This window comes from Salvelinus namaycush, chromosome 5 (assembly GCF_016432855.1).
Source record: "Salvelinus namaycush isolate Seneca chromosome 5, SaNama_1.0, whole genome shotgun sequence".
Classification (NCBI taxonomy): Eukaryota; Metazoa; Chordata; class Actinopteri; order Salmoniformes; family Salmonidae; genus Salvelinus; species Salvelinus namaycush.
This window is the reverse complement of record NC_052311.1, coordinates 67,427,664-67,455,577: the sequence shown is the minus strand read 5'-3', so window position 1 is coordinate 67,455,577 and position 27,914 is coordinate 67,427,664. Positions and strand designations below refer to the sequence as shown.

The 27,914-nt window shown below is 42.7% G+C and overlaps 1 protein-coding gene across 2 annotated transcripts; it reads right to left on the bottom strand.

Moving 5' to 3' along the window:
- Positions 1–323: 323 nt before the first annotated feature.
- On the bottom strand, positions 324–26,414 carry LOC120048798 (nuclear receptor ROR-gamma-like). 2 transcript variants are annotated; one of them, XM_038995026.1, is made up of 11 exons: positions 25,888–26,414; positions 21,187–21,216; positions 7,158–7,243; positions 6,905–7,046; positions 6,404–6,730; positions 6,073–6,302; positions 3,701–3,833; positions 3,457–3,564; positions 2,700–2,810; positions 2,254–2,363; positions 324–1,451 (listed from the first exon to the last, which is right to left on the bottom strand). In XM_038995026.1, exons 1-11 carry the CDS (start codon positions 25,946–25,948, stop codon positions 1,293–1,295), a joined length of 1,497 nt encoding a protein of 498 aa, XP_038850954.1. In that variant the 5' UTR covers positions 25,949–26,414; the 3' UTR covers positions 324–1,292. The 2 variants fall into 2 exon arrangements, with proteins under 2 accessions (XP_038850954.1, XP_038850955.1); XM_038995027.1 differs by lacking the exon at positions 21,187–21,216.
- Positions 26,415–27,914: the final 1,500 nt, after the last annotated feature.

The window sequence follows — 27,914 nt, the reverse complement described above, 5'->3', positions numbered from 1 at the left end:
GCAGTGTGCTGGGGTCTACTTTGCTTTCACCACGCTCTCTCACACACAAATACACACAGATGTCGATAGAACACACTCAGCTCATTGGATAGTCTATGAATCAAACACACACACCGTTGAGGACGGCTCAAAGCTGGAATGTCTGTGTGTGTTTTGTCATAGATGTGACGTTAAAACATGTCAATTCTACCAGTGTGCAGCTGCATGTACTGAGCTCTCCCCAGCTATGTTTCTTCAAGCTCTTTCCCTTCCTGGTATGCAATAAACATCCTATTTTGTACATTGGGAAAACAGACAATACAGGAACACCAGTCATTTTTTAAATCATATCAGCAGTTTATTGGAAGCCATGGGAATCACCATGGTAACACTTAGGAGACAAACTAACAGAGAGAGAATGTTAAAGAAACACACCGGTAATGTTTGTAAAATCTGTTTACAATAACAGTCATGCCCAAAGTTAGTCATTCAAATGCCTACATACTGTAGGCCTACAGCAATATTACCCAGCATCAAAGTTTTATATGTTCTAGATTACTCATATTTACATTTCTGCCTGTCTAGGATTTCTGACTCTGTTTTAATGCAACACACAGCCTCATTTAAAGCTCGATAGAGACACATAGGATTGTTGGTCAAATTCGATCCACACACAGTTCATTGAGAAGACTAGCTATATACTTGACTGTGTGTTTGGGTTCTGAACCGTGGGGCCCATGGGCTATAGCTCAGGTACTCAGTCTGATGGGTTAGCCAACTCTGTAAAGTCACACATTTAAAAACAACTCAGAAAACACCCATTAGATTTCATAGTGATCATCTAAATATGGTCATTTATACCAGCTAGCAACTGGTCTGGATACAGTCACAACAGCCGCCCCAACAGTCACAACAGCCGCCCTGAGTCAAAATAACATACATCATCTCAAGGACGAAATAACACTCTCAAAAAGGAAAAACAAAACAACAACCTATAAAACATTGTTTTGCATGAAAATCGCTTCAACGTCCAATCACTAATAGGCTACTGAAATAGTTTAATCAAATCAAATCATAGCTCTCTGAAATGACAAAAAATATATTTATTCAACAAGTGAAGCATTCAAAGTAATTTCATCTCATGTTATCAATGCATTCTCATGTGTCTGTGTCTCTGTGTGTCTCTAAGTGTCTGTGTGTGTCTGTGTCTATGTGTGTGTCTGTGTGTGTCTGTGTGTGTGTCTGTCTACTACTGTATGCAAGTTTCTTTGTCTAATTATCTGTCAACATGTACGGTGCAGTTCAGAGGGAGTTCACAGGAAGTCCATAGAAGGCAGGTCGGAGGTGAACAGCTCCTTGTATAGAGGAGGGAAGACAGAGTGGACGGTGAGCGGGTAGCGCTGGCTGAACCAGTGCAGCTTCTCCACATGAAGACTGCACAGAGACTGCAACACTGACACCTTCTGGTAGAGCTGGGGACAACACACACACAGAGAGCTAGTCAATGACAGTTCTACACACAGTCCAGTGATGTCATAGAGTGTAAACACCAATGGTGGAAAAAGTACTCAATTGTCATACTTGAGTAAAAGTAAAGATACCTTAACAGAAAATGGCTCAAGTAAAAGTTAAAGTCACCCAGTAAAATACTACTTGAGTAAATGTCCAAAAGTATTTGGTTAAAAATATACTTAAGTATCAAAAGTAAATGGAATTGCTCAAATGTTCTTAAGTATCAAAAGTAAAAGAATAAACCATTTCAATGTCCTTATATTACGCAAACCAGATGGCAACATAAAAAAAACATTTACAGATAGCCAGGGGCACACTCCAACACTCAGACATAATTTACAAATGAAGCATTTGTGTTTAGGGAGTCCGCCAGATCAGAGGCAGTAGGGATGACCAGGGATCTTCTCTTGATAAGTATGTGATTTGGAAAATTTTCCTGTCAAAATGTAACGAGTACTTTTGGGTATCAGGGAAAATGTATGGAGTAAAAAGTACATTATTTTCTTTAGGAGCGTAGTGAAGTAAAAGTAAAAGTTGACAAAAATATAAATAGTAAAGTAAAGTACAGATACCCCAAAAAACTACTTAAGTTGTACTTTAAAGTATTTTTACTTAAGTACTTTACACCACTGGTAACGCTCTCCACTCACTACTCCGTCAAACTTGAATGCGTGAGTGTGTGTCTGTGAGTGTGTATGTGCAAGTGCCTGTGTGTGTGTGCCTGTGTGTGTGCGTGTATGTGCAAGTGCCTGTGTGTGTTACCTTGTGCTGAAGGCTCTCTTGGTTGTCTCTGCGTAGCATGTGGCTGAGGCATACCTCCAAGTCTCTCCTCATTCTATGTACTCTGCCTCTATCCTCAATACAGGGGCGATCTACACACACACACAAACAAAAATACACACAAAAAAAGATTAAAAGAGATAAAATAGATAATTTTATACCATTAATCAGCTTATTATGTTCTATGACTTTACGGATCTATGACTTTATGGATCTATGACTATGACTTTACGGATCCATGACTTTACGTTTCTGTGACTTTACGGATCTGTGACTTTGCTGATCTATGACTATGACTTTACGGATCCATGACTTTACGTTTCTGTGACTTTACGGATCTGTGACTTTGCTGATCTATAACTTTATTGTACTAAGATTATCTGCAACAATATCATTTTACAGAATGTGTGTGCATTTGTGTGTCTTACCTGGGTTAATGAGCACCAGTGAGCTGAAGAGAGCCATCTGCTGCTCAGTCAGTCTCAGGGCACACACACTGTGAGCGAAGTCAAACACCGCCACCATCAGATCACCACAGCCTGCAACAACACAGTTAGCATAGTTAGCACCACTAAGACTAGGAACCAATTGGTGAAGTTAATATGAGATCGTGTCCTCCGTAATTATTGGGACAGTGAAGGATTTAAAAAAATATTTTGGCTCTATACTCCAAAAGTTTGTATTTGAAGTTAAAGTTCAGAAGGTTAGACACACAAATATCATACAGTCTCCACATTAATGTATAAGTGTTAGCAAACATATTCTATTCTTTACAATAAAAGTGACTCCAAAATGACAATGCATTATTTACCATTTATTTCTATTGGGCACAAAATAATCTGAAACACAACCAAAACAAACAGCAAATGCATCCAATAAATGTTTTGAGTCACAAGCTTGATGTAATCATTGCGTGCTATGAATATGGGACCAAATACTTAACTTTTTACTATTTTAATACACATATAAATGAATTCGTCCCAATAATTTTGGTCCCCTAAAATGGGGGTGCTATGTACCCTCAAATTAAAGCGAACAGTCTGCACTTTAACCTCAGTCATTTGATTTCAAATCCAAACTTTTGGAGCAGAGCCATAAGAATAAAAAATCCTTCACTGTCCCAATAATTATGGAGGGCAGTGTAGCATCCATTCAACAGCTAAGACTAGGAACCAATGGACTAACCCAGAGACTTGAAAAGTTCAGTGCTGCCAAACTTCCCATCGAAGAAGACAGTGCTGTTCTCTGTGTTAAAACACCTGCTCATTCTGACCAGAACCACCTCCATCGAACCTGAGGGAGAGATGGAGCGAGAGAGAGAGAGAGGGGAGAGAATATTTAATAATGGCAATGTGCACTTCTTACAGGAAGACTTTTCTTGAGAGAGGACAGTAGAGTAAGTAGTGATTGACAGGTGGATTCGGCTCACCAGTCTTGAGCAGGGTGATCTGGTCGTTCTGTCCAAGCCCACGGAACCCTGGGATGCGTTTGGCGAACTCCACCACGTACTGTACCGCTTCAGTCAGCCTCACGGCACAGTGCTGCCACATCTCATCTACTGACTGGAGAGGGAGAGAGGGAGGGAGGGGGAGGGGGAGAGAGAAAGAGGGAGGGAGGGAGGGGGAGAGGGAGAGAGAGGGAGAGAGAGGGAGGGGGAGAGGGAGAGAGAGGGAGAGAGGGGGGGGAGGGGGAGGGGGAGAGAGAAAGAGGGAGGGAGGGAGGGGGAGAGGGAGAGAGAGGGAGAGAGAGGGAGGGGGAGAGGGAGAGAGAGGGAGGGAGGGGGAGGGGGAGAGAGAGAGAGGGAGGGAGGGAGGGGGAGAGACAAGAGAAAAAGAGAGATGTGAGGGAAGAGGGAATTCCAAAAAGAGGTGAGAAGGAGAAGAGAGAAACAAGATGTCTTCACATCTGGGGCGGCAGATAGCCTAGTGGTTAGAGCGTTGTACTAGTAACTGAAAGGTTGCAAGATCAAGTCCCCGAGCTGACTAGGTAAAAATCTGTCGTTACCCACTGTTCCTAGGCCGTCATTGAAAATAAGAATTTGTTCTTAACTGACTAGTTAAATAAAGGTCAAATAAAAAATAAAATGAAAAACTTGATTTCAGGGGTCAGACTTCTTTTAACTTATTAATGAAACTGTTATTTACTACTGACGACTGACTAATGATTTATACAGTGGGGCAAAAAAGTATTTAGTCAGCCACCAATTGTGCAAGTTCTCCCACTTAAAAAGATGAGAGAGGCCTGTAATTTTCATCATAGGTACACTTCAACTATGACAGACAAAATGAGAAAAAAAATCCAGAAAATCACATTGTAGGATTTTTAATGAATTTATTTGCAAATTATGGTGGAAAATAAGTATTTGGTCAATAACAAAAGTTTATCTCAATACTTTGTTATATACCCTTTGTTGGCAATGACAGAGGTCAAACGTTTTCTGTAAGTCTTCACAAGGTTTTCACACACTGTTGCTGGTATTTTGGCCCGTTCCTCCATGCAGATCTCCTCTAGAGCAGTGATGTTTTGGAGCTGTTGCTGGGCAACACGGACTTTCAACTCCCTCCAAAGGTTTTCTATGGGGTTGAGATCTGGAGACTGGCTAGGCCACTCCAGGACCTTGAAATGCTTCTTACGAAGCCACTCCTTCGTTGCCCGGGTGGTGTGTTTGGGATCATTGTCATGCTGAAAGACCCAGCCACGTTTCATCTTCAATGCCCTTGCTGATGGAAGGAGGTTTTCACTCAATCTCACGATACATGGCCCCATTCATTCTTTCCTTTACACGGATCAGTCGTCCTGGTCCCTTTGCAGAAAAACAGCCCCAAAGCATGATGTTTCCACCCCCATGCTTCACAGTAGGTATGGTGTTCTTTGGATGCAACTCAGCATTCTTTGTCCTCCAAACACGACAAGTTGAGTTTTTACCCAAAAGTTCTATTTTGGTTTCATCTGACCATATGACATTCTCCCAATCTTCTTCTGGATCATCCAAATGCTCTCTAGCAAACTTCAGAAGGGCCTGGACATGTACTGGCTTAAGCAGGGGGACACGTCTGGCACTGCAGGATTTGAGTCCCTGGGGCGTAGTGTGTTACTGATGGTAGGCTTTGTTACTTTGGTCCCAGCTCTCTGCAGGTCATTCACTATGTCCCCCCGTGTGGTTCTGGGATTTTTGCTCACCGTTCTTGTGATCATTTTGACCCCATGGGGTGAGATCTTGCGTGGAGCCCCAGATCGAGGGAGATTATCAGTGGTCTTGTATGTCTTCCATTTCCTAATAATTGCTCCCACAGTTGATTTCTTCAAACCAAGCTGCTTACCTATTGCAGATTCAGTCTTCCCAGCCTGGTGCAGGTCTACAATTTTGTTTCTGGTGTCCTTTGACAGCTCTTTGGTCTTGGCCATAGTGGAGTTTGGAGTGTGACTGTTTGAGGTTGTGGACAGGTGTCTTTTATACTGATAACAAGTTCAAACAGGTGCCATTAATACAGGTAATGAGTGGAGGACAGAGGAGCCTCTTAAAGAAGAAGTTACAGGTCTGTGAGAGCCAGAAATCTTGCTTGTTTGTAGGTGACCAAATACTTATTTTCCACCATAATTTGCAAATAAATTCATTAAAGATCCTACAATGTGATTTTCTGGATTTTTTCTCCTCATTTTGTCTGTCATAGTTGAAGTGTACCTATGATGAAAATTACAGGCCTCTCTCATCTTTTTAAGTGGGAGAACTTGCACAATTGGTGGCTGACTAAATACTTTTTTGCCCCACTGTAAGAGACCAGTGATGTGTTGGTACAGTACCTTGCTCTGGTAGGCATGTATCTCCTCTCTGCTGAACAACTTCCATCTCAGAGCCTGCAGTTCCTCCAGTCTGAACTGACTGGTGTCCCTATGGGACCGCACAATACTGTCACACAGCTCCTCTATGTGTAGCAGGGAGGGGGGGTAAGGGCAGTAGGGGTCTTCTGGGTCATACGATCTAATTCCCATCCCTATCGTCTGGTCAGGAGACGGCTGACGGGAGTCGAACCCTGAAGAAGAGGGAGTGAGAAGGAAGGGGTAATAGATATTAAACAGTGCTAGTCTGATTATGTGTGTACAGTGTGTGTACAGTATGTGTCCACTCCCTTACCTCTTTCGTCTGAGTGCCCACTGCCAGGAGACACACAGGAGCCCTGGTAGGCCAGACCTGGAGCCTGGGACTCGCCTGGGGAGCACACCAGGTAGGGGAGCACATCTGTCGGGCAGGGTGGCAGCTCTGGCTCTCCAGGGAAGGAGTAGGCCGGAGCCGGGGCCTGGAGCAGGTGGGGTGTCCGGAAACGGCATGCCTTGCTGGGGTAGGGCAGGGCGGGCTGGGCCTCTGCCTGGAGATGCTGCTGCTGCTGCTGCTGACGGTGTCTCTCCACCTCGGCACGCAGAGACTCACGCTGACGTTTCGACATCCGACCAAACTTCACCGCTGGGGAAACAAAAACAGTTTGTGGTGGAGATGAGTTGAATTACCCTCATATAAAGTTAATTAAAGGTTAAATAAAATATATATTTTTAAGTAAAGTGATTTGAAAAGTGTGTATTTATTCAACCTTTATTTTACCAGGAGACATCTTTTTTTATGTGTGCATGCGTGTCTCACCATCCCGGCTCATGCCCTGGGTCACACACTTCTGCAGTCGGCAGCTCTGGCAGCGGTTGCGGCTGGCTCTGTCTATAGGACAGTTACTCTGTCTGGAACAGGAGTAGGACACGGACGGCAGCTGGCTACGCCGGAAAAAACCCTGAGGGGGAGAGAGGACCATTGACATAACCAATGAAACCCCTGGAAATAAGTCTGTTTGTTATGTCTGCTTGGTCAGAGTGAAATCAGGTGTGTAGTGCTGCAGTCTCACCTTGCAGCCCTCGCAGGTGATGACTCCATAGTGAACTCCTGATGATTTATCACCACAGATCTTACAGGGAATCACCTCAATCTGAGCTACACACACAATAACACACACATTACAGTTCACACACATTACAGTTAACAGTAACATAATACAGTTAACACACACATTACAGTTAACAGTAACACATTACAGTTAACACACACACATTACAGTTCACAGTAACACAAATACCTGTGGACTACGTTGGCCAGCAGAGCCAATGTCCAAACCCAGATCCTTCAGAACTACAGTGTGAGCCCATTCAGAACTGTCTATCAAGGAGATAAGGGAGACTTAGGGAGAGTTAGGGAGACTTAGGGAGACTTAGGGGGAGAAGAGAAAGTGAAATATAGATGATGGTAAAGAGAATTGAGGGCAGGAAGGGGAAAGAGAAACCTAGACTGCAGAGAGGTAACATTAACACAAAATCAGACTGAGAAAGTTGGTTGACCACACAAATATGGAGTGGAAAACGGGTTTTTGGTCTGTGTACGTGACACCTGATTACGTGACACCTGCGTTGTGTGTGTTCAGCAGGTATGTCAGTATATCTATCCCATTGAGGTTTGACCATTCCCCTAACAAATCACAACACTTCACATGAACACACACACAAACACACATATTGCAGCTTTGCTACAATAATAAGGGCTTGTTAAAAAAGAGGCAATTTGCTTGGTTGTCATCAAACGTTGCAATCAGAGTGAAAGAATGAATATTCTGTTTTCCTCTCATTAGCATTTCTTACATTGTTAAAAATGAACCGAATGACATTAAATACGCAGCGACAGACAGAAGAGACAACAGTAGAGGGGGAATATTTGCGAATGGAGAGAGGAGGAGGAGGTGAAGGTGTCAACCTCAGTCTTTTCAAGTGGTTAACTGGCTTCTCTTTTGCTCTGACTATCCTTCTTTCATCTCACCTCTCGCTCTCTCCATCCCTCTCTCTCTATCTGTCTCATAAAGGATAGTGCTGCCAGTAATAGAGTCTTTCATCTTGGTTGACACTGCCAGGAATGTCCATTCCCCCCCCCCCCCCCCCCCCCCCCCTCCCCTCCCCCCTCCTCATCATTCAACAAATCATACATTATTACATTCAGAACATATGAAAATAAATACGCTATTCCGTCGTGATTTTAGAGTTCGGGAAGAGTGTTTGTCTTTCTTTGTGCTGGTGTGTGTAAGTTAGTTTGTCAAGCGGTGAGACAATCCCTTGTGTTTACAGTACAGCAATTAATTGTGTGAAATATGTGTGTGTGTGTGTGTGTGTGTCTGTGTGTCAAGTGTTTGTGCCCTCTTTTCAGGTGCCACAGGAATCTCCCAGAGGCCGTAAGAGAGGGCAGTCAGCGGTGAAACTGAGAAACCTCCTGCACATCTGATAGAATACACACTATACTGCACATCTGATAGAATACACACTATACTGCACATCTGATAGAATACACACTATACTGCACATCTGATAGAATACACACTATACTGAACATCTGATAGAATACACACTATACTGAACATCTGATAGAATACACACTATACTGAACATCTGATAGAATACACACTATACTGCACATCTGATAGAATACACACTATACTGAACATCTGATAGAATACACACTATACTGCACATCTGAAAGAATACACACTATACTGCACATCTGATAGAATACACACTATACTGCACATCTGATAGAATACACAGTATACTGAACATCTGATAGAATACACAGTATACTGCACATCTGATAGAATACACACTATACTGCACATCTGATAGAATACACAGTATACTGAACATCTGATAGAATACACACTATACTGAACATCTGATAGAATACACACTATACTGCACATCTGATAGAATACACACTATACTGAACATCTGATAGAATAGACACTATACTGAACATCTGATAGAATACACAGTATACTGCACATCTGATAGAATACACACTATACTGCACATCTGATAGAATACACACTATACTGAACATCTGATAGAATACACAGTATACTGAACATCTGATAGAATACACAGTATACTGAACATCTGATAGAATACACACTATACTGCACATCTGATAGAATACACAGTATACTGAACATCTGATAGAATACACACTATACTGAACATCTGATAGAATACACACTATACTGCACATCTGATAGAATACACACTATACTGAACATCTGATAGAATAGACACTATACTGAACATCTGATAGAATACACAGTATACTGCACATCTGATAGAATACACACTATACTGCACATCTGATAGAATACACACTATACTGAACATCTGATAGAATACACAGTATACTGAACATCTGATAGAATACACAGTATACTGAACATCTGATAGAATACACACTATACTGAACATCTGATAGAATACACAGTATACTGCACATCTGATAGAATACACACTATACTGCACATCTGATAGAATACACACTATACTGAACATCTGATAGAATACACACTATACTGAACATCTGATAGAATACACACTATACTGAACATCTGATAGAATACACACTATACTGCACATCTGATAGAATACACACTATACTGCACATCTGATAGAATACACACTATACTGCACATCTGATAGAATACACACTATACTGCACATCTGATAGAATACACACTATACTGCACATCTGATAGAATACACACTATACTGAACATCTGATAGAATACACACTATACTGCACATCTGATAGAATACACACTATACTGCACATCTGATAGAATACACAGTATACTGCACATCTGATAGAATACACAGTATACTGAACATCTGATAGAATACACAGTATACTGCACATCTGATAGAATACACACTATACTGCACATCTGATAGAATACACACTATACTGAACATCTGATAGAATACACACTATACTGCACATCTGATAGAATACACACTATACTGAACATCTGATAGAATACACACTATACTGCACATCTGAAAAGAGTAACAAACTATAACCCTAAAGACTGCATGCATGATATTGTCTATGTGCAGTAAAACAACTGAACAACACTTCATGAAGACTGACTAATTGTGTGAGAATGTTAATTGGAAAGTGGATAGACAGAATGGATGGGTGGGTAGACAGAACAAGTAGAGTGACTGCCTGCAAAACTGTATAGAGAGAGAGCTAAAGAGAGAGAGAGCAAGAGAGAGAGTGTCAGTGGTCTCTGTTTTTTGCTCTCTCAGTTCTGATTCTCAACCTCAAACAACAGGAAACCAACCTGACCCACAACCTTTCACTGTTGACGCACATACACACATGTATGTTTCTATCTTTTCCATTCATTTGGGATTGAGGACCAGTATGTACTACAGGGCTGTATGAGGATCAGCAATACCATAGACAACATATGGTGTGGGATGTGGACTCATCTCCACATTAGATCATTGATGATTTAAAACACGTAGGAATAATTTGCAACTGCCACAGCAAACTGTGTTTCCATCTCGGTCCCTATCTCTCAAACTCACCCTCTATCTCTCTATTCTCTTTCTTCATCTTATTCTGAAGCCACATTGCTGATATTGGTCTATTTCCTCTATGTGTCCTTTATTCTCATATCTCTCCACCTATACAGACCACAGGCCTCTAGATAAATCTCTCTCTCAAATATATCTATAGATCTCCATCACCAAGACCAGTCAGTGATCTTCTGTGACGTGCACAGCAGCCCTATCTTTAACTGTTACAGGCATCTCTACCCCAGGCAGGCCTATCCATCTAGTTAAGATCAACAGCTAACCTGGCTAACTGCTAACCTGGCTAACAGCTAACTGGCTAACTGCTAACCTGGCTAACAGCTAACCTGGCTAACAGCTAACCTGGCTAACAGCTAACCTGGCTCCAACTTCATCAGAGCCGTCATTTACCCAGCCTCCTTCACATCTGTTGATAGCACCAGTGGTGGTATTGCTGGAACGGATGAGGAGCGATGGCAGCTAACTAATATAACATGACCTCCTACACTTCCGTCTCCTCTGACTAGTCACTATGGTAGTGTCTGCTACGGCACTATGGCCCTGGGACATCCTACACACTAACAAACAGCAGCTCGTCTAGGGATGGCAGGTGGATCCATGTTACTGTTCTCAACCTTTACTTGACTTTTCAATTTCCCCTCAGTGTATTAAATTATGATATGGTCTCGACAGTTACTGACATGATACTATTGACACCGAGTTCTCAGTCCCCCCTCATCCCATCCCTGATCTCTTGAGCCAAACCAGCTATAGGCCAGATTCAGAAAAAAGAGGGAATTACTGATCTAAATTAAGAAAGAAAAGCGGGAGAGAGAGTTGAGAGAGAGATAATAGAAGATGAGAGTAACAGTGAGCGAGAGAGAAGTGACTGGTAAGGAGAGAGGGAGAGTGGGGATAGTGAGGGAGAGCAAGAAATACTGTAGAGAGAGCGAGATAGATAAATGTTATGCAACAGTAGTCCACAGATACACATATAATCTCTATTCCCCTCCCTCATCATCTTCCCTCTCTGTCAATGAGCATCAGAAATCACCTAGGCTACAACTGGATTGCATTAGCCGCCCCTACATACAAGTACTTGGGAGTATGGCTATGACGGTGCACTGTCCTTCTCTCAGCACATATCAAAGCTGCAGGCTGAAGTTAAATCTAGACTTGGTTTCCTCTATCGTAATCGCTCCTCTTTCACCCCAGCTGCCAAACTAACCCTGATTCAGATGACAATCCTACCCATGCTAGATTACAGAGACATCACTTATAGATCGGCAGGTATGGGTGCTCTCGAACGGCTAGATGTTCTTTACCATTCGGCCATCAGATTTGCCACCAATCCTCCTTATAGGACACATCACTGCACTCTATACTCCTGTGTAAACTGGTCATCTCTGTATACCCGTCGCAAGACCCACTGGTTGATGCTTATTTATAAAACCCTCTTAGGCCTCACTCCCCCCTATCTGAGATATCTACTGCAGCCCTCATCCTCCACATACAACACCCGTTCTGCCAGTCACATTCTGTGAAAGGTCCCAAAAGCACACACATCCCTGGGTCGCTGGTCTTTTCAGTTCGCTGCAGCTAGCGACTGGAACGAGCTGCAACAAACACTCAAATTGGACAGTTTTATCTCAATCTCTTCATTCAAAGACTCAATCATGGACACTCTTACTGACAGTTGTGGCTGCTTTGCGTGATGTATTGTTGTCTCTACCTTCTTTCCCTTTGTGCTGTTGTCTGTGCCCAATAATGTTTGTGCCATGTTTTGTGCTGCTACCATGCTATGTTGCTACCATGCTATGTTGCTACCATGTTATGTTGCTACCATGTTGTTGTCATGTGTTGCTGCCTTAGGTCTCTCTTTATGTAGTGTTGTCTCTCTTGTCGTGACGTGTGTTTTGTCCTATATTTATATTTTATTTATTACTTATTACTTACTTATTTTTAATCCCAGCCCCCATCCCTGTAGGAGGCCTTTTGTCATTTGGTAGGCTGTCATTGTAAATAAGAATTTGTTCTTAACTGACTTGCCTAGTTAAATAACGGTTCAATAAAAATAAATAAATTCATAACCCTTGACTTATTCCACATGTGGTTACAACCTAAATTCAAAATGGATTAAATATAATTTATTTTCATACATCGACTCACAATACCCCATATTGACAACGTGAAAATATGTACTTAGAAATTCTTGCAATTTTTGGGGAAATGCAATACAGAAATATCTCATTTACATACAGTTGAAGTCAGAAGTTTACATACACCTTAGCCAAATACATTCAAACTCCGTTTTTCAAACTTCATGACATTTAATCCTAGTAAAAATTCCCTATCTTAGGTCAGTTAGGATCACCACTTTATTTTAAGAATGTGAAATGTCAGAATAATAGTAGAGAGAATTATTTATTTCAGCTTTTATTTCTTTCATCACATTCCCCGTGGGTCAGAAGTTTACATACACTCAATTAGTATTTGGTAGCATTGCCTTTAAATTGTTTAACTTTGGTCAAATGTTTCAGGTAGCCTTCCACAAGCTTCCCACAGGTGGATTTTGGCCCATTCCTCCTGACAGAGCTGGTGTAACTGAGTCAGGTTTGTAGGCCTCCTTGCTCGCACACACTTTTTCAGTTCTGCCCACAAATTTTCTATAGGATTGAGGTCAGGGCTTTGTGATGGCCACTCCAATACCTTGACTTTGTTGTCCTTAAGCCATTTTGCCACAACTTTGGAAGTATGCTTGGGGTCATTGTCCATTTGGAAGACCCATCTGTGACCAAGCTTTAACTTCCTGACTGATGTCTTGAGATGTTGCCTCAATATATCCACATAATTTTCCTTGCTCATGATGCCATCTATTTTGTGAAGTGCACCAGTCCCTCCTGCAGCAAAGCACCCCCACAACATGAGGCTGCCAGCCACGTGCTTCACGGTTGGGATGGTGTTTTTTGGCTTGCAAGCCTCCCCCTTTTTCCTCCAAACATAATGATGGTCATTGTGGCCAAACAGTTCTATTTTTGTTTCATCAGACCAGAGGACATTTCTCAAAAAAGTACAATTTTTGTCCCCATGTGCAGTTGTAAACCGTAGTCTGGCTTTTTTATGGCGGTTTTGGAGCAGTGGCTTCTTCCTTGCTGAGCGGCCTTTCAGGTTATGTCGATATAGGACTCGTTTTACTGTGGATATAGATACTTTTGTACCTGTTTTCTTCAGCATCATCACAAGTGCAAATCAATTCTGGGATTGATTTGCACTTCTTGCACCAAAGTACGTTCATCTCTAGGAGACAGAACGCGTCTCCTTCCTGAGTGGTATGACGGCTGCGTGGTCCCATGGTGTTTATACTTGTGTACTATTGTTTGTACAGATGAACGTGGTACCTTCAGGCATTTGGAAATTGCTCCCAAGGATGAACCAGACTTGTGGAGGTCTTCAATTTTTTCTGAGGTCTTGGCTGATTTCTTTTGATTTTCCCATGATGTCAAGCAGAGGCACTGAGTTTGAAGGTAGGCCTTGAAATACATCCACAGGTACACCTCCAATTGACTCAAATGATGTCAATTAGCCGATCAGAAGCTTCTAAAGCCATGACATCATTTTCTGGACTTTTCCAAGCTGTTTAAAGGCACAGTCAACTTAGCGTATGTAAACTTCTGAACCCACAGGAATTATGACACAGTGAATTATAAGTGAAATAATCTGTCTGTAAACAATTGTTGGAAAAATGACTCGTGTCATGCACAAAGTAGATGTCCTAACGGACTTACCAAAACTATAGTTTGTTAACAAGAAATTTCTGGAGCGGTTGAAAAACAAGTTTTAATGACTGCAACCTAAGTGTACGTAAACTTCAGACTTCAACTGTAAGTATTCACACCCATGAGTCAATACTTGGAAAACCTTTCTGGTCTTTGTGGTGGAATCCGTATTTGAAATTCACTGCTCGGCTGAGGGACCTTACAGATAATTATATGTGTGGGGTACAGAGATGAGGTAGTTATTCAAAAATCATGTTAAACACTATTATTGTACACAGAGTGAGTCCATGCAACTTATGCGACTTGTTAAGCAAATGTTTACTCATGAACTTATTTAGGCTTGCCATAACAAAGGGGTTGTATACTTGACTCAAGACATTTCAGATTTTCATTTTTAATTAATTTGTAAAAATGTCAAAAAACACAATTACACTTTGACTTTATGGGGTATTGTATGTAGGACAGTGACAAAACATTTTACTTTAATCAATTTAGAATTTAGGCTGTAACACAACAAAATGTGGTGTGAATACTTTCTGAAGGCACTGTATTATACATAAAGCGAGAGTCAAATCAAATACAGTGAGGTTGTGATGGTTTCCGCGACAAGGTTCATTGAGCTAATGCAGAAGGGCAGTAGAAAGCCACTATCAGAGGCTATGCAGCCTAATAAAAAAGGGCCTTTTATATAAAATGTCCATTGTCTTTCATAAGGGGTTGAATATCTCTGACATGAGCAGCGAGTGCCATTCAGCACCTTTCCCTTGTCTTTGTATAAAGTCCCCTGTCAGCATTCTGCATTTTGCTCTGTAAACGGACAAAAACCTCAACTTTCCTCCACAGGAAACACCCCGCAGAATTACACCCTCCAACATACAGATGCATGACAAAGAGAACACAGGGCATACGGTTATCCTTAGAGAGTAAGAGATTTACTTCAGATAACATTGGAACATTGTGTGAATACTTTGAAATAAAATCTCCAATCTAATTGACGGCACACTGACATGTTTCAACCAAAAATAACTCGTGTTTTTCTGTCAAAAAATGTTGGTCTAGATAACGATTACTTGATATGATTTTTTATTCATATCAATACATTTCTTATTACTGACAAGCAGTATCTGGACAAGTATGACAATAAAAATGTTCCAAAGGGAATCAGAAATGTTGGTTAAATATGATCAAAGAATAAAATAGCTATAAATGTAAATGTATTTAGGGTGATTATTGATCCTTAATGTTACTTACTTCTTGGTAGATTTCAACAATTTGCTATAAATGAATCAATTCCACATTTGAAAAACCTTAATATGAAACATGACAAAATATAGAAGCAAATATCATAATTAGAATGAAATGACTTTAAATGAAACATCTGAGACTAAGAATTATATATGCTGTAAATATCAAATACGTATCCATCACACTTAACCTTAATATGCTCTTAATGCTTTACAATTAAAACTTTTGTAAATGTGCTATAACATATTTATAATACTAATATAACTTAATTAAAGGAATCTCTGGAATTTAAGACACATTTAATTTAATGTATATTTTGAAGTTTCTTGTGCCGTTTGAGACCCATTTAATGTAAGGTATTTGTTATTGGTAGGTTATTGCGCGGTGATAGCTGATGTGGGGACAGTATGCCTCAAAATGGAAGTTGTGCACCACCCAGGTGGGTGCTATATTGAAAGTGGATGTGGGAGCTATACAATTGAAAGCGCTTTGAAAGATAGTGTAAAACAACATTTTTATGCAAGATAATGCTAGATAAATAACACCGTTTTTTTACAGTATTGCCATGAGAATTCTCTACATGACAAGCTTGAAGACTACATCTTAAATGAAATGATACGCATCACACTGAATTTGTTTTGAGTGGAGCCTCTGAATAGTTATTTTGGAAAGTGTAATTTGTGAGTAATACCATGCTGTCTGGTTAGTAGAACTGTGGCTCTAGTGAGTAAAAAAAACGGAAATTTTCACAATCAATAACACATCTTACGTATTTCAACATAAGCATTTTAGAAAGGCTGTTTTGAACCCCAGACTGAGTCCAAGGGGAACAATAATGAGTTGTGAGGTAAACCAAGTAATGGTGATGGGTGTGTGACCGTGTGACTGTGTGACTGCTCTCTTTCATTTCTCATGTTTGGGGGTGAATGTGTTACTTCAGATTTTGGTATCAACTCTTTGAAGTAAAGTGAGGTGCTTTGGAAGTGTGTATGTGTGTGCAGCTGTATGTATGCGTAAGGAAAGTCTTTTGAAGTAAGAGAACAGGAATCTGAACAGGAATCCCCCAGAAGCATCAGCAGACTCTTGTTTGTGAACGGAGAACGCCGCCTGAACCAAGCCTATGGCTATGGTGGTGGGCCACTCTCAGAGAAAAATGATTTGAAATGCAGAAATGTTCACTGTTGTATTTAAGTAATGTCATCATTGTAAAACAGTCTACAGTTGTGTTAATTATTCTAACAGGGTTTAGGAGCTAAGGTGAAAACTCTCCTTCCTTGACATTAAAATTAGAGCCCAGTGTGTGTAATATTAGAAATGACATCTGCATCATGTTATATTCAGTGACAAACACACAGGAGATATGCACTGAGTGTACAAATCATTCAGAACACCTTCCTGACATTGAGTTGCACCCCCTTTGCCGTCAGAACAGCCTCAATTTGTCGGCGCATGGACTCTACAAGGTGTCGAATGCATTCCACAGGGATGCTGGCCCATATTGACTCCAATGCTACCCAAAGTTGTGCCAAGTTGTCTGGATGTCCTTTGGGTGGTGGTCCATTCTTGATACACACGGGAAACTGTTGAGTGTGAAAAACCCAGCAGCATTGCAGTTCTTTACACAAACCGGTGCGCCAGGCACCTACTACCATACTCTGTTCAAAGGCAATTAAATATTTTAACTTGGCCATTCGCCCTCTGAATTGCACACACACACAATCCATGTCTCAGGGCTTAAAACTCCTTCTTTAACCTGTCTCCTCCCCTCAATCTACACTGATAGAAGTGGATTTAACAAGTGACATAAGGGTTGGTAGCTTTCACCTGGTAATGTTTTCTACACTCAGTGTATATCACACTACCACACACACACACACTGAGGTGCCAACCACAGAGGGGCAGCTGTGCTACGGTGTGTGTGTGTGTGTGTGTGTGTGTGTGTGTGTGTGTGTGTGTGTGTGTGTGTGTGTGTGTGTGTGTGTGTGTGTGTGTGTGTGTGTGTGTGTGTGTCTACACAGTCCCTATGGCGCCATATGGATGCGTGAATAGAAACTGGTGCAGAGGATGCTCTGAGAGGACCATCTCACAACACAGTACGGTCTCATGCCAAACTCCCTATCCCTCTCTCCCCTTCTGCCTACACAGTCCCTGTTCCTCTCTCCCCTTCTGCCTACACAGTCCCTGTTCCTCTCTCGTGTGTCACATCACAGACTGTGTGAGTGGTAGTTCTCGTGTGTCACATCACAGACTGTGTGAGTGGTAGTTCTCGTGTGTCACGTAGTTCTCGTGTGTCACATCACAGACTGTGTGAGTGGTAGTTCTCGTGTGTCACATCACAGACTGTGTGAGTGGTAGTTCTCGTGTGTCACATCACAGACTGTGTGAGTGGTAGTTCTCGTGTGTCACGTAGTTCTCGTGTGTCACATCACAAACTGTGTGAGTGGTAGTTCTCGTGTGTCACATCACAGACTGTGTGAGTGGTAGTTCTCGTGTGTCACATCACAGACTGTGTGAGTGGTAGTTCTCGTGTGTCACATCACAGACTCACATCACAGACTGTGTGAGTGGTAGTTCTCATGTCACATCACAGACTGTGTGAGTGGTAGTTCTCATGTGTCACATCACAGACTGTGTGAGTGGTAGTTCTCGTGTGTCACATCACAGACTCACATCACAGACTGTGTGAGTGGTAGTTCTCGTGTGTCACATCACAGACTGTGTGAGTGGTAGTTCTCGTGTGTCACATCACAGACTGTGTGAGTGGTAGTTCTCATGTGTCACATCACAGACTGTGTGAGTGGTAGTTCTCATGTGTCACATCACAGACTGTGTGAGTGGTAGTTCTCGTGTGTCACATCACAGACTGTGTGAGTGGTAGTTCTCGTGTGTCACATCACAGACTGTGTGAGTGGTAGTTCTCGTGTGTCACATCACAGACTGTGTGAGTGGTAGTTCTCGTGTGTCACATCACAGACTGTGTGAGTGGTAGTTCTCGTGTGTCACATCACAGACTGTGTGAGTGGTAGTTCTTGTGTGTCACATCACAGACTGTGTGAGTGGTAGTTCTCGTGTGTCACATCACAGACTGTGTGAGTGGTAGTTCTCGTGTGTCACATCACAGACTGTGTGAGTGGTAGTTCTCGTGTGTCACATCACAGACTGTGTGAGTGGTAGTTCTCGTGTGTCACGTAGTTCTCGTGTGTCACATCACAGACTGTGTGAGTGGTAGTTCTCGTGTGTCACATCACAGACTGTGTGAGTGGTAGTTCTCGTGTGTCACATCACAGACTGTGTGAGTGGTAGTTCTCGTGTGTCACATCACAGACTGTGTGAGTGGTAGTTCTCGTGTGTCACATCACAGACTGTGTGAGTGGTAGTGAGAGAACATGGAAATGTGTTGCTGTAATTTAAGTCTTTGAAACATAAGCAGGTAAAATACTTAGTCATATCAGGACAGTATCCACGACCACAGTAATGACACTTAAATGTCCTAGTGCCCACTTACTAACCAATGAGAGGCTTCAAAGATCCCTCATTTGGTTTCAAAACAACCTAAACAAGTAGTCATAGTTAACCATTTACATATTTAGACAAAAACGATCAAATATTTTGAAGACTGATTAGGCCCAACTTCCACCTTGACATTTTTATAACTACATCACTTGTGTATTTTTACAATAAGTGATAATGCTGTGCAAGATGTTTTGAAATATATACATTATTTTCAAGAGTATTATCAAAATATATGGTTACATTATATCACTTCTACAGCCCTGTAGAATCAGACGAAACGGTTCTATTCTGACTCCATTATGCTTCTAGAAGAATTAGAACAAAAATCAGCAGACACTTGGGGGGGCAGGTAGTCTAGCGGTTATGAGTTGGGCTCTTAACCTCTTGTTCGAATCCCCGAGCCCCTGAACCCCCTGAAAAACCTGTCCCTGGAGCAAGACACTTAACCCTAATTGCTCCTGTAAGTGGCTCTGGATAAAACCATCAGCTAAATGACTCAAATGTCAAATGTAAACTTGAAGAGCAGCTACAGAGTCAAGTTGTTGGAGGTTTTGGAAAGAAACAGGAGCAGAATCTGGTGAGGATGTTGGACATGCCAACAGGCTGAAACACAATGCACTATCATCATTCTGAAAAATAGATTTACATGATCATGTTTTGAGTTTAGAAATGAATATGACTGTGAGCGGATACGTTGCTGTTGCTGTACTTGAAGAGTTGGAGGAATACGGAAGGAGAATGGGGGACGAAAAAAAGCCAAACAAACATACTTCAAATGTAGGCTACAGTACAGTATACACTCTCTCTCTCACACACACACAGATACTGTACAGAGTAACACACATTAAATCAAGGCCATCACTCCTACCTCGCATCATCTTCACTTCACTTCTCAGTCTTCTTGTCCCACTTTCACAAACTCTATTTCTCTCTCTCTTTCTTGTTGTCACCCTCACCCTCAATTCACAATCACTGTCAAATTGTCACTGTCACTGTCTTGATCTCTCTCTCTCTCTTTCCTCTCTTCTCTCTCTGTCTGTCCTTTCTCTTGCAGAGTGACTATCTTAGTGCACCTACAGAATGTTTAGGCCTCAGAGTCTCCGCTAGTCACTGCTCAAGCGCTCTGTCAGTCACACAGTGTGTGTGTGCGTGTGAAAGACAGAGGGCCTTTCCCCTTTCGCTCTCTCTCTTTTCTTACGGTACTTTTTTCCCGTTCTTTGTTGTGCATAACCCACTCACCTAGTCACCCTCAAAGCCTTAACCCCTCTCTGTACCCACCGTTCTATCTCCCTCAAATATACATTGAAATACAAAAAAGTTTTATTGGCATGAAAGGACATATACTGTACTTCTCTAACACGTCAAGAAGATAGGACTGTACCCACAGCACCGAGTGACAGCCTAACTAGCCAATTGAGTATGGACTGACATCTGAAACAGCCAATAAAGAGAGAGCTTTCTGATGATACACATTCCATCATCCGTATGATTATTATTCAAAGTGAAAACTAGTATCATGAAAACCGACCAAACATTGTTCAATTTTCTCCCTCCACTCAAAAGTAACAGGTGTGTTGTAGTCAGGAGCAGAAACAGCCCAGAAACACCACCACATGTGAAGGAGATGCTATCTGATACTATCTGCATCCAGATGCCAGAATACCAATATAGAGTTTATCTCCAAACCTAAATCCAGCAAACAGGAGAATACTGTCTACACAAAGTACCACAGGTGCATAACAGAGCTATAATGTTGATGTTGGCACCACAGATAAACCTGTGTGTGTGTGGTGTGTGTGCATGCGCATTTTTCAGCACAGGTGCAAACGTGTGCAAATACTAGCGATCCTGGCATAACCACACTGCATGCTCATATAACTAGCACACACATAACACATGGGCATGTACAGACAGGCATATTGACACATAACCAAACACACACACAAACACAAACACTTACTCAAATGAGTCCTCTTGGACACAGTGTCTCCTGTAGCAAAGAAAATAGAAGTTAAATTCTGCTTGAACACAAGACACACTTCCTCTCTCACATCTTAGTTCAATGCTCTACTGTAGCTTCAGCCCCATGTCCCTTATCATCCCACTCACTCCCAACTGGGCTCATCTCGGTCTCTCTGACAGAGGAGGACTGAGCCTATGTTTCTCTGGCAATAACAATAGGGCTCCCGATAGGCGCAGTGGTCTAAGGCACTGCATCTCAGTGCTTGAGGCGTCACTACAGACACCCTGGTTCGATTCCAGGCTGTATCACAACCGGCCGTGATTGGGAGTTCCATAGGGCGGCGCATAATTGGCCCAGCGTCGTCCGGGCTTGGCCGGTGTAGGCCGTCATTGTAAATAATAATTTGTTTTTAACTGACTTGCCTAGTTAAATAATGGTTACATTTCAAATGTAAAAATAACAGAGGAGGACTGAGTCTATGTCTCTCTGACACAACAGAGGAGGACTGAGTGTATGACTCTCTGACACAACAGAGGAGGACTGAGTCTATGTCTCTCTGACACAACAGAGGAGGACTGAGTCTATGTCTCTCTGACACAACAGAGGACTGAGTCTATGTCTCTCTGACACAACAGAGGAGGACTGAGTCTATGTCTCTCTGACACAACAGAGGAGGACTGAGTCCATGTCTCTCTGACACAACAGAGGAGGACTGAGTCTATGTCTCTCTGACACAACAGAGGAGGACTGAGTCTATGTCTCTCTGACACAACAGAGGAGGACTGAGTCTATGTCTCTCTGACACAACAGAGGAGGACTGAGTCCATGTCTCTCTGACACAACAGAGGAGGACTGAGTCCATGTCTCTCTGACACAACAGAGGAGGACTGAGTCCATGTCTTTGACACAACAGAGGAGGACTGAGTCTATGTCTCTCTGACACAACAGAGGAGGACTGAGTCTATGTCTCTCTGACACAACAGAGGAGGACTGAGTCTATGTCTCTCTGACACAACAGAGGAGGACTGAGTCCATGTCTCTTTGACACAACAGAGGAGGACTGAGTCTATGTCTCTCTGACACAACAGAGGAGGACTGAGTCTATGTCTCTCTGACACAACAGAGGAGGACTGAGTCCATGTCTCTCTGACACAACAGAGGAGGACTGAGTCCATGTCTCTTTGACACAACAGAGGAGGACTGAGTCTATGTCTTTGACACAACAGAGGAGGACTGAGTCTATGTCTCTCTGACACAACAGAGGAGGACTGAGTCCATGTCTCTCTGACACAACAGAGGAGGACTGAGTCCATGTCTCTCTGACACAACAGAGGAGGACTGAGTCTATGTCTCTCTGACACAACAGAGGAGGACTGAGTCTATGTCTCTCTGACACAACAGAGGAGGACTGAGTCCATGTCTCTCTGACACAACAGAGGAGGACTGAGTCCATGTCTCTTTGACACAACAGAGGAGGACTGAGTCTATGTCTCTCTGACACAACAGAGGAGGACTGAGTCCATGTCTCTTTGACACAACAGAGGAGGACTGAGTCTATGTCTCTGACACAACAGAGGAGGACTGAGTCCATGTCTCTTTGACACAACAGAGGAGGACTGAGTCTATGTCTTTGACACAACAGAGGAGGACTGAGTCTATGTCTCTCTGACACAACAGAGGAGGACTGAGTCTATGTCTCTCTGACACAACAGAGGAGGACTGAGTCCATGTCTCTCTGACACAACAGAGGAGGACTGAGTCCATGTCTCTCTGACACAACAGAGGAGGACTGAGTCTATGTCTCTCTGACACAACAGAGGAGGACTGAGTCAATGTCTCTCTGACACAACAGAGGAGAACTGAATCTATTCCAGGATGATGCTGGGCCTCTGCACACAGGGCCTGATGTGTTTATAGTGTCTGTTGTATGAAATGAATTGGTGTGGAAGAGCCTTGAAAAAGAGACAGTTGGGAGAGTAGGAGCTGACACAAGCAGAGTGTGGATGGAGTTTGAACTCTCTCTCAGGCACACGCAGACACACACACCTTGGTAAGTAAGAGACAGACACAGTTATAGTGGAGGAAGGTGGGAGTCTAGCTTTCTGACCACAATTGTGAGAAAGTTCATATTAGACTGGGTGTGTGTATGTGTGTGTGGGGGTTGTTTCCAAGCTGAGGTGTGTATTTTTAGTGTGTGTGCGTGTGTGTTGAGAGAGGGCAGGGGAGATAAGCATCGCTGGGTGGAGGCAGACAGAGGCAGAGGTAGCCTGGGTCTTTGTGTCTGGGGTAGAGAAGGTCTGCTGCGGCTTTCACTGCTTCCCTCTGTTTCCCCTCCTCATCAAATCACGTTTGCTTCATAAGCAGAACACAGAGGTCTGGTGAAAGCAGAGCAGTTGACACACGCACAGAAAACATACACACTTAAGACTCAGAAAACGCATAGACACACACACACTGCCATTTGCGATTGTACTCAAAAAGTAAGGATTTGAGTCGCTTTTCAACCTTCACTGGACTAAGAACGCCATGCTGTCAGATCATGAGTCAATTTCATGTGATTCCAAACTAACCTAAATCCTAAACCTAAGTGCTAATGATCTGATTCCAGTGAGAACTGCAGTGACACCTGACCCATGCCACTGAGTATCAGCCCAAGCCACAGTGTGGGGACTAAGAGGCCATGTTACACAAGACCAACATGAAGGCAATGGAAACCGCTATCTTCTTCTAACTCCTCAATGTGCTCTACTTTTCAGAAAGACTGGTCTGTCAGCATCAATACCAACCCGCCCCATCTTATCTCTCTCTATCGCTCTCTTTCTCTCCGTATCTGTCTATCTCCCTTGCTCTCTCAATCCAATCAAACAGCAGCATTCTGTCTTTTTCAATCAATACTTTATCTAACAATGGAAGTCTTGCTAAGATTTAGACGGTGCTATTTAATCAAAAGCGGTTTCCAAGGGTTTCTCTTCTCCCCGTCTCTCTATCCTACTCTGTATGGAGATATAGCAGCTGCAGGCTGGAGAGTGACAGAAGAACACACACAGAGATAACCGCTGCATGTTACACATTATCAGCTCTCCACACACACTGTGATGTAATAAGGGAGCGACTGCTGGTGCATTCACGTGTGTGTGAGAGTGTGCGTGTTTGTGTGTGCGTGCATGTATGTACACAGTATAGAAGAGAGTAGCTCTCTGGTGCAGAAGTGTATAGCTATCATGATGTCCTGTCAATGAGTAACGGAGAGAGTAATATGCAGTGTCACGGCACCGTGAGAAAGGGTTTTAATGTGTTCTAAAGCCAGATAAGTATCTAGAGGACAACTGCGGCATCATTGCAGGATATTTGTATCAGTGCACCCTCTCAGCCAGACCTGGTTAAATGTAGGGAATAAAGATGAAAATATCCATCTGAGTCTGTAGCCTATATTTCGCTATGGTGTCCATCTCACTCCATGGAGAGCCCAGTGTCTGCTGGTTCTTGTTATTGAATTTCAATTTGTGGCCAATTAAGACCTAGAGTAGACAACCAGGTGAGTGGAGCTTCTAACTAATCAGTGACCTTCATTGATTAATCAAGTACAAGGGAGGAGTTAAAACCCGCAGACACTCGGCCACCATAGAATGAGTTTGACACCTGTGGTTTAGGCCTGGTGGATGACGTCATTTCATGAATGACGTATGGAGTACGTGTGATAGAGACTGAAGGAATCTAAGTTGAAAGCCATGGTTCGATTTTAGACTGTGCAGTGCTGGGAAATGCAGCAGGCCCAAAACAGGCCAACACAGCTAAGAGCTAATCCCTGGTTTTATAGAGGATTACTGCCATGTTTACCCTCAAGGAGCAAGAGTTACACCATCAGGTGGACAACAGAAGAGAGGTGAGTTAATGAGAGGGGGGAGGGAGGGGGAGGCGGTAGGGTGGAAGGGGAGGAGAGTGAATGGGGTAAGAAGAAAAAGAGTGAGGGATAGGGAAGATGGGAGGAGGGAGAGTGAATGAGGCAGGATGAGAAAGTGGAGGATGTGAGGGGGAAGGCAGAGAAAGAACTTGGCGGGAGGGAGCCTTGGTGATCTGACAAAGACAGAGTGAGGGGGGTAAGAGAGAGAGAACGAGACAACTAATGTGTAAGAGAGAGACATAGTGACAGGGATAGATAAGAGATAAAAAGAGAGAAGGAGATAAAGATAAAGAGAAACGGGAGGAGAGAGGGGAGAGATAAGCATTAGAATGAGGCTCTCTTAAAGGAGGGGACAGGGTGATAGGGGAGGAGAGGGAGAAGGGGGCAGTGACTGTATACCAACACTCATACAGCACTTCTGTCATCCCTAGGTGTGCTCCCGCTACACAATAGTCAATGCTCTAGACTGGCAAACAGGTGTGTCTGTGTGTGTGCATACATGTGCATCCACGCACACAAGAACACACACACACACACACAAACACACACAGAGTACATTGCAATGTGCACACATACACATGCATTCACCTTTAAATGTGCATTCATTTATAATGCAAACCTGTGACCTTTTCATTTCACCCAATCCACAATGTATAGCTAAAACAATAATAAATCCATCTGCAAATAATTGACATTTGTGAAATGTAAATGACCGAATAGACTAGGCCTAGCCTACCATAGCCTACACATGAATACACTAGGCCTAACCTATCAATAATCAAGATAATATATCTCACCTCTTTTGATTGGCTCTTCTGTAGTGATGTGTTCGGGTGATTCGGGCTCCTCATATTCCATAACTCCCCCCGTCAAAACAAACTGCGTGTGCTTGCACCTGGCTCTGACACACACTACGCCACTTCACACTCCTGGGACAAGCGTGTCTACACACCCCTTTTTATTGTCTATTCTACCGCGCGTTTTGCTATGCACTTAGTATGCAATGCACCATAAATAACTTCAAAAACTTTGGATCTTTATTTCTAAATATATAGAACTACCTGCTGTTCTAGATGCAGGGACGGCGCATGCGCTTTAAAACATGCACTACCATCTCTGTTAGAGTCAGTACGCTCATTTACTCTGACACCGTCTTTGTCATTTTCTTTTGTCACTCTCTCCATATTCCGTATTGTCTTCACGTGAGTATAATATCAGCCAACTTCATTTTTACAACGAACTTCCTTGTACAAGCAGTTCAGGCTACTCCGGTTTCAACCCGCTTGCTCTTTGCGCCCTGGCTGTCGTCCCGAGCTCGCGCTCAGAGGTTATGTCACCAGGACTTATGTAATAACTCACGGCCGTTTGTTTGTTGCAGCGGGTCGGTCTTTATTCTGTAGTTCCCGGTTTAAACATAGCCCAACCAACGCATTTTCCTAAATAAATATGAGGGCAGGCAAGCAAAACCCAAAACGTTTAGGCCTATAGGCTAGGCCTATATGTTTGTCTGGAGGAGCTTATTATATGATAAGGCATATGGAAATATAAGAAAATGTGTCATTATAGACTAATTATAAAACGTTGAATTTTATTTTATTGCTTTCCTTTTCGGTTTAAATTAGGTCATTAATAGAAGCGCATGTAGTCTCCAGCAGTGTGAATGGTAAAGGGTTACCAAGGCCCGGTTTACCCGTTACATAATCTACAACGTACTGAATTATCCGGTGTAAACAAATTACTGTATTTAACCACTACAGTTACTTAACCTGCTTGTTGTTGATGGTTCTAACTCAGGTCATATCAGATTTAAGCAATAAAATAAAAAAATGTGGGCTATAAATAGCTACAATAGTTGGGAACAAATTGTAACCAACCATCCTAAACTAAAGCAACAGTGGTGACCTGCGCATGCGCTTTACAACATGCACTATCATCTCTGTTATAGTTACTAAACTCATTTACTCTGAGAACGTCTTTGTCATTCTCTGTTGTCCCTCTCCCTATTCCGCCTTGTCTTCGGGTAAAGATAACATCAGCCAACTTCATTTTCAGTTCAGTTCAGGCTACTCAGGTTTCACCCGGGATGAACAGTGTGTTCCCGTTCATTTTGGTGTGGTCTCAAGAAGATGACCGTGGAAATCTCGACCTCTGCGTTTGAAGCTCTGGGGTAGAGCGACTGTTGCGCTTTTGCACATTTGATTGCGCAAGAAAGGTGCGTCAGTGCTATCCTTTTTTAATTCCAGCCGCGCGGTTTAGCAACTGCCGGTTTCCTTCGGCTGGACCAGAGTTACAGGCTTAACTGTCTCAGTGAGGTGATCTGCTTATTATTTACTCTATATGATATGGCATTTGTGTGAGCAAGGCCATCAATCTGTAAAGAGATAAATCAGATCAATACATAACTGACAATATGCCAGGGCCACAGATTATGGCAATCAAATATGAGATCAAATAAGACAAAAATCTAATCTCTCACAGTGAAAGAAAGCTATACTACTCTCTGGACATACAATGTATGTGTGTTTAGGTGGTTTTAACAAAATGAAATGACTGGAAAGTTGTCCACCTCAGTTCCACTGCACCCTCGCTCCTCAAAGCCCATCTGACCACACCTGAGTCTCAGGCTCTCCCTACCGCCGCTCTGGCTGTGTCTTCCACACACGCACACACACACACACGCACGCACGCACACACGCACGCACACACGCGCGCACACACACACACACACACACACAGCTGCTCTGCAGCCATCTCTCTCCAATATGAGGACAGAAACTCGAGGGGCCTAAGGGAAGGGGGATGGGGGAGTTCACACCTAACCACA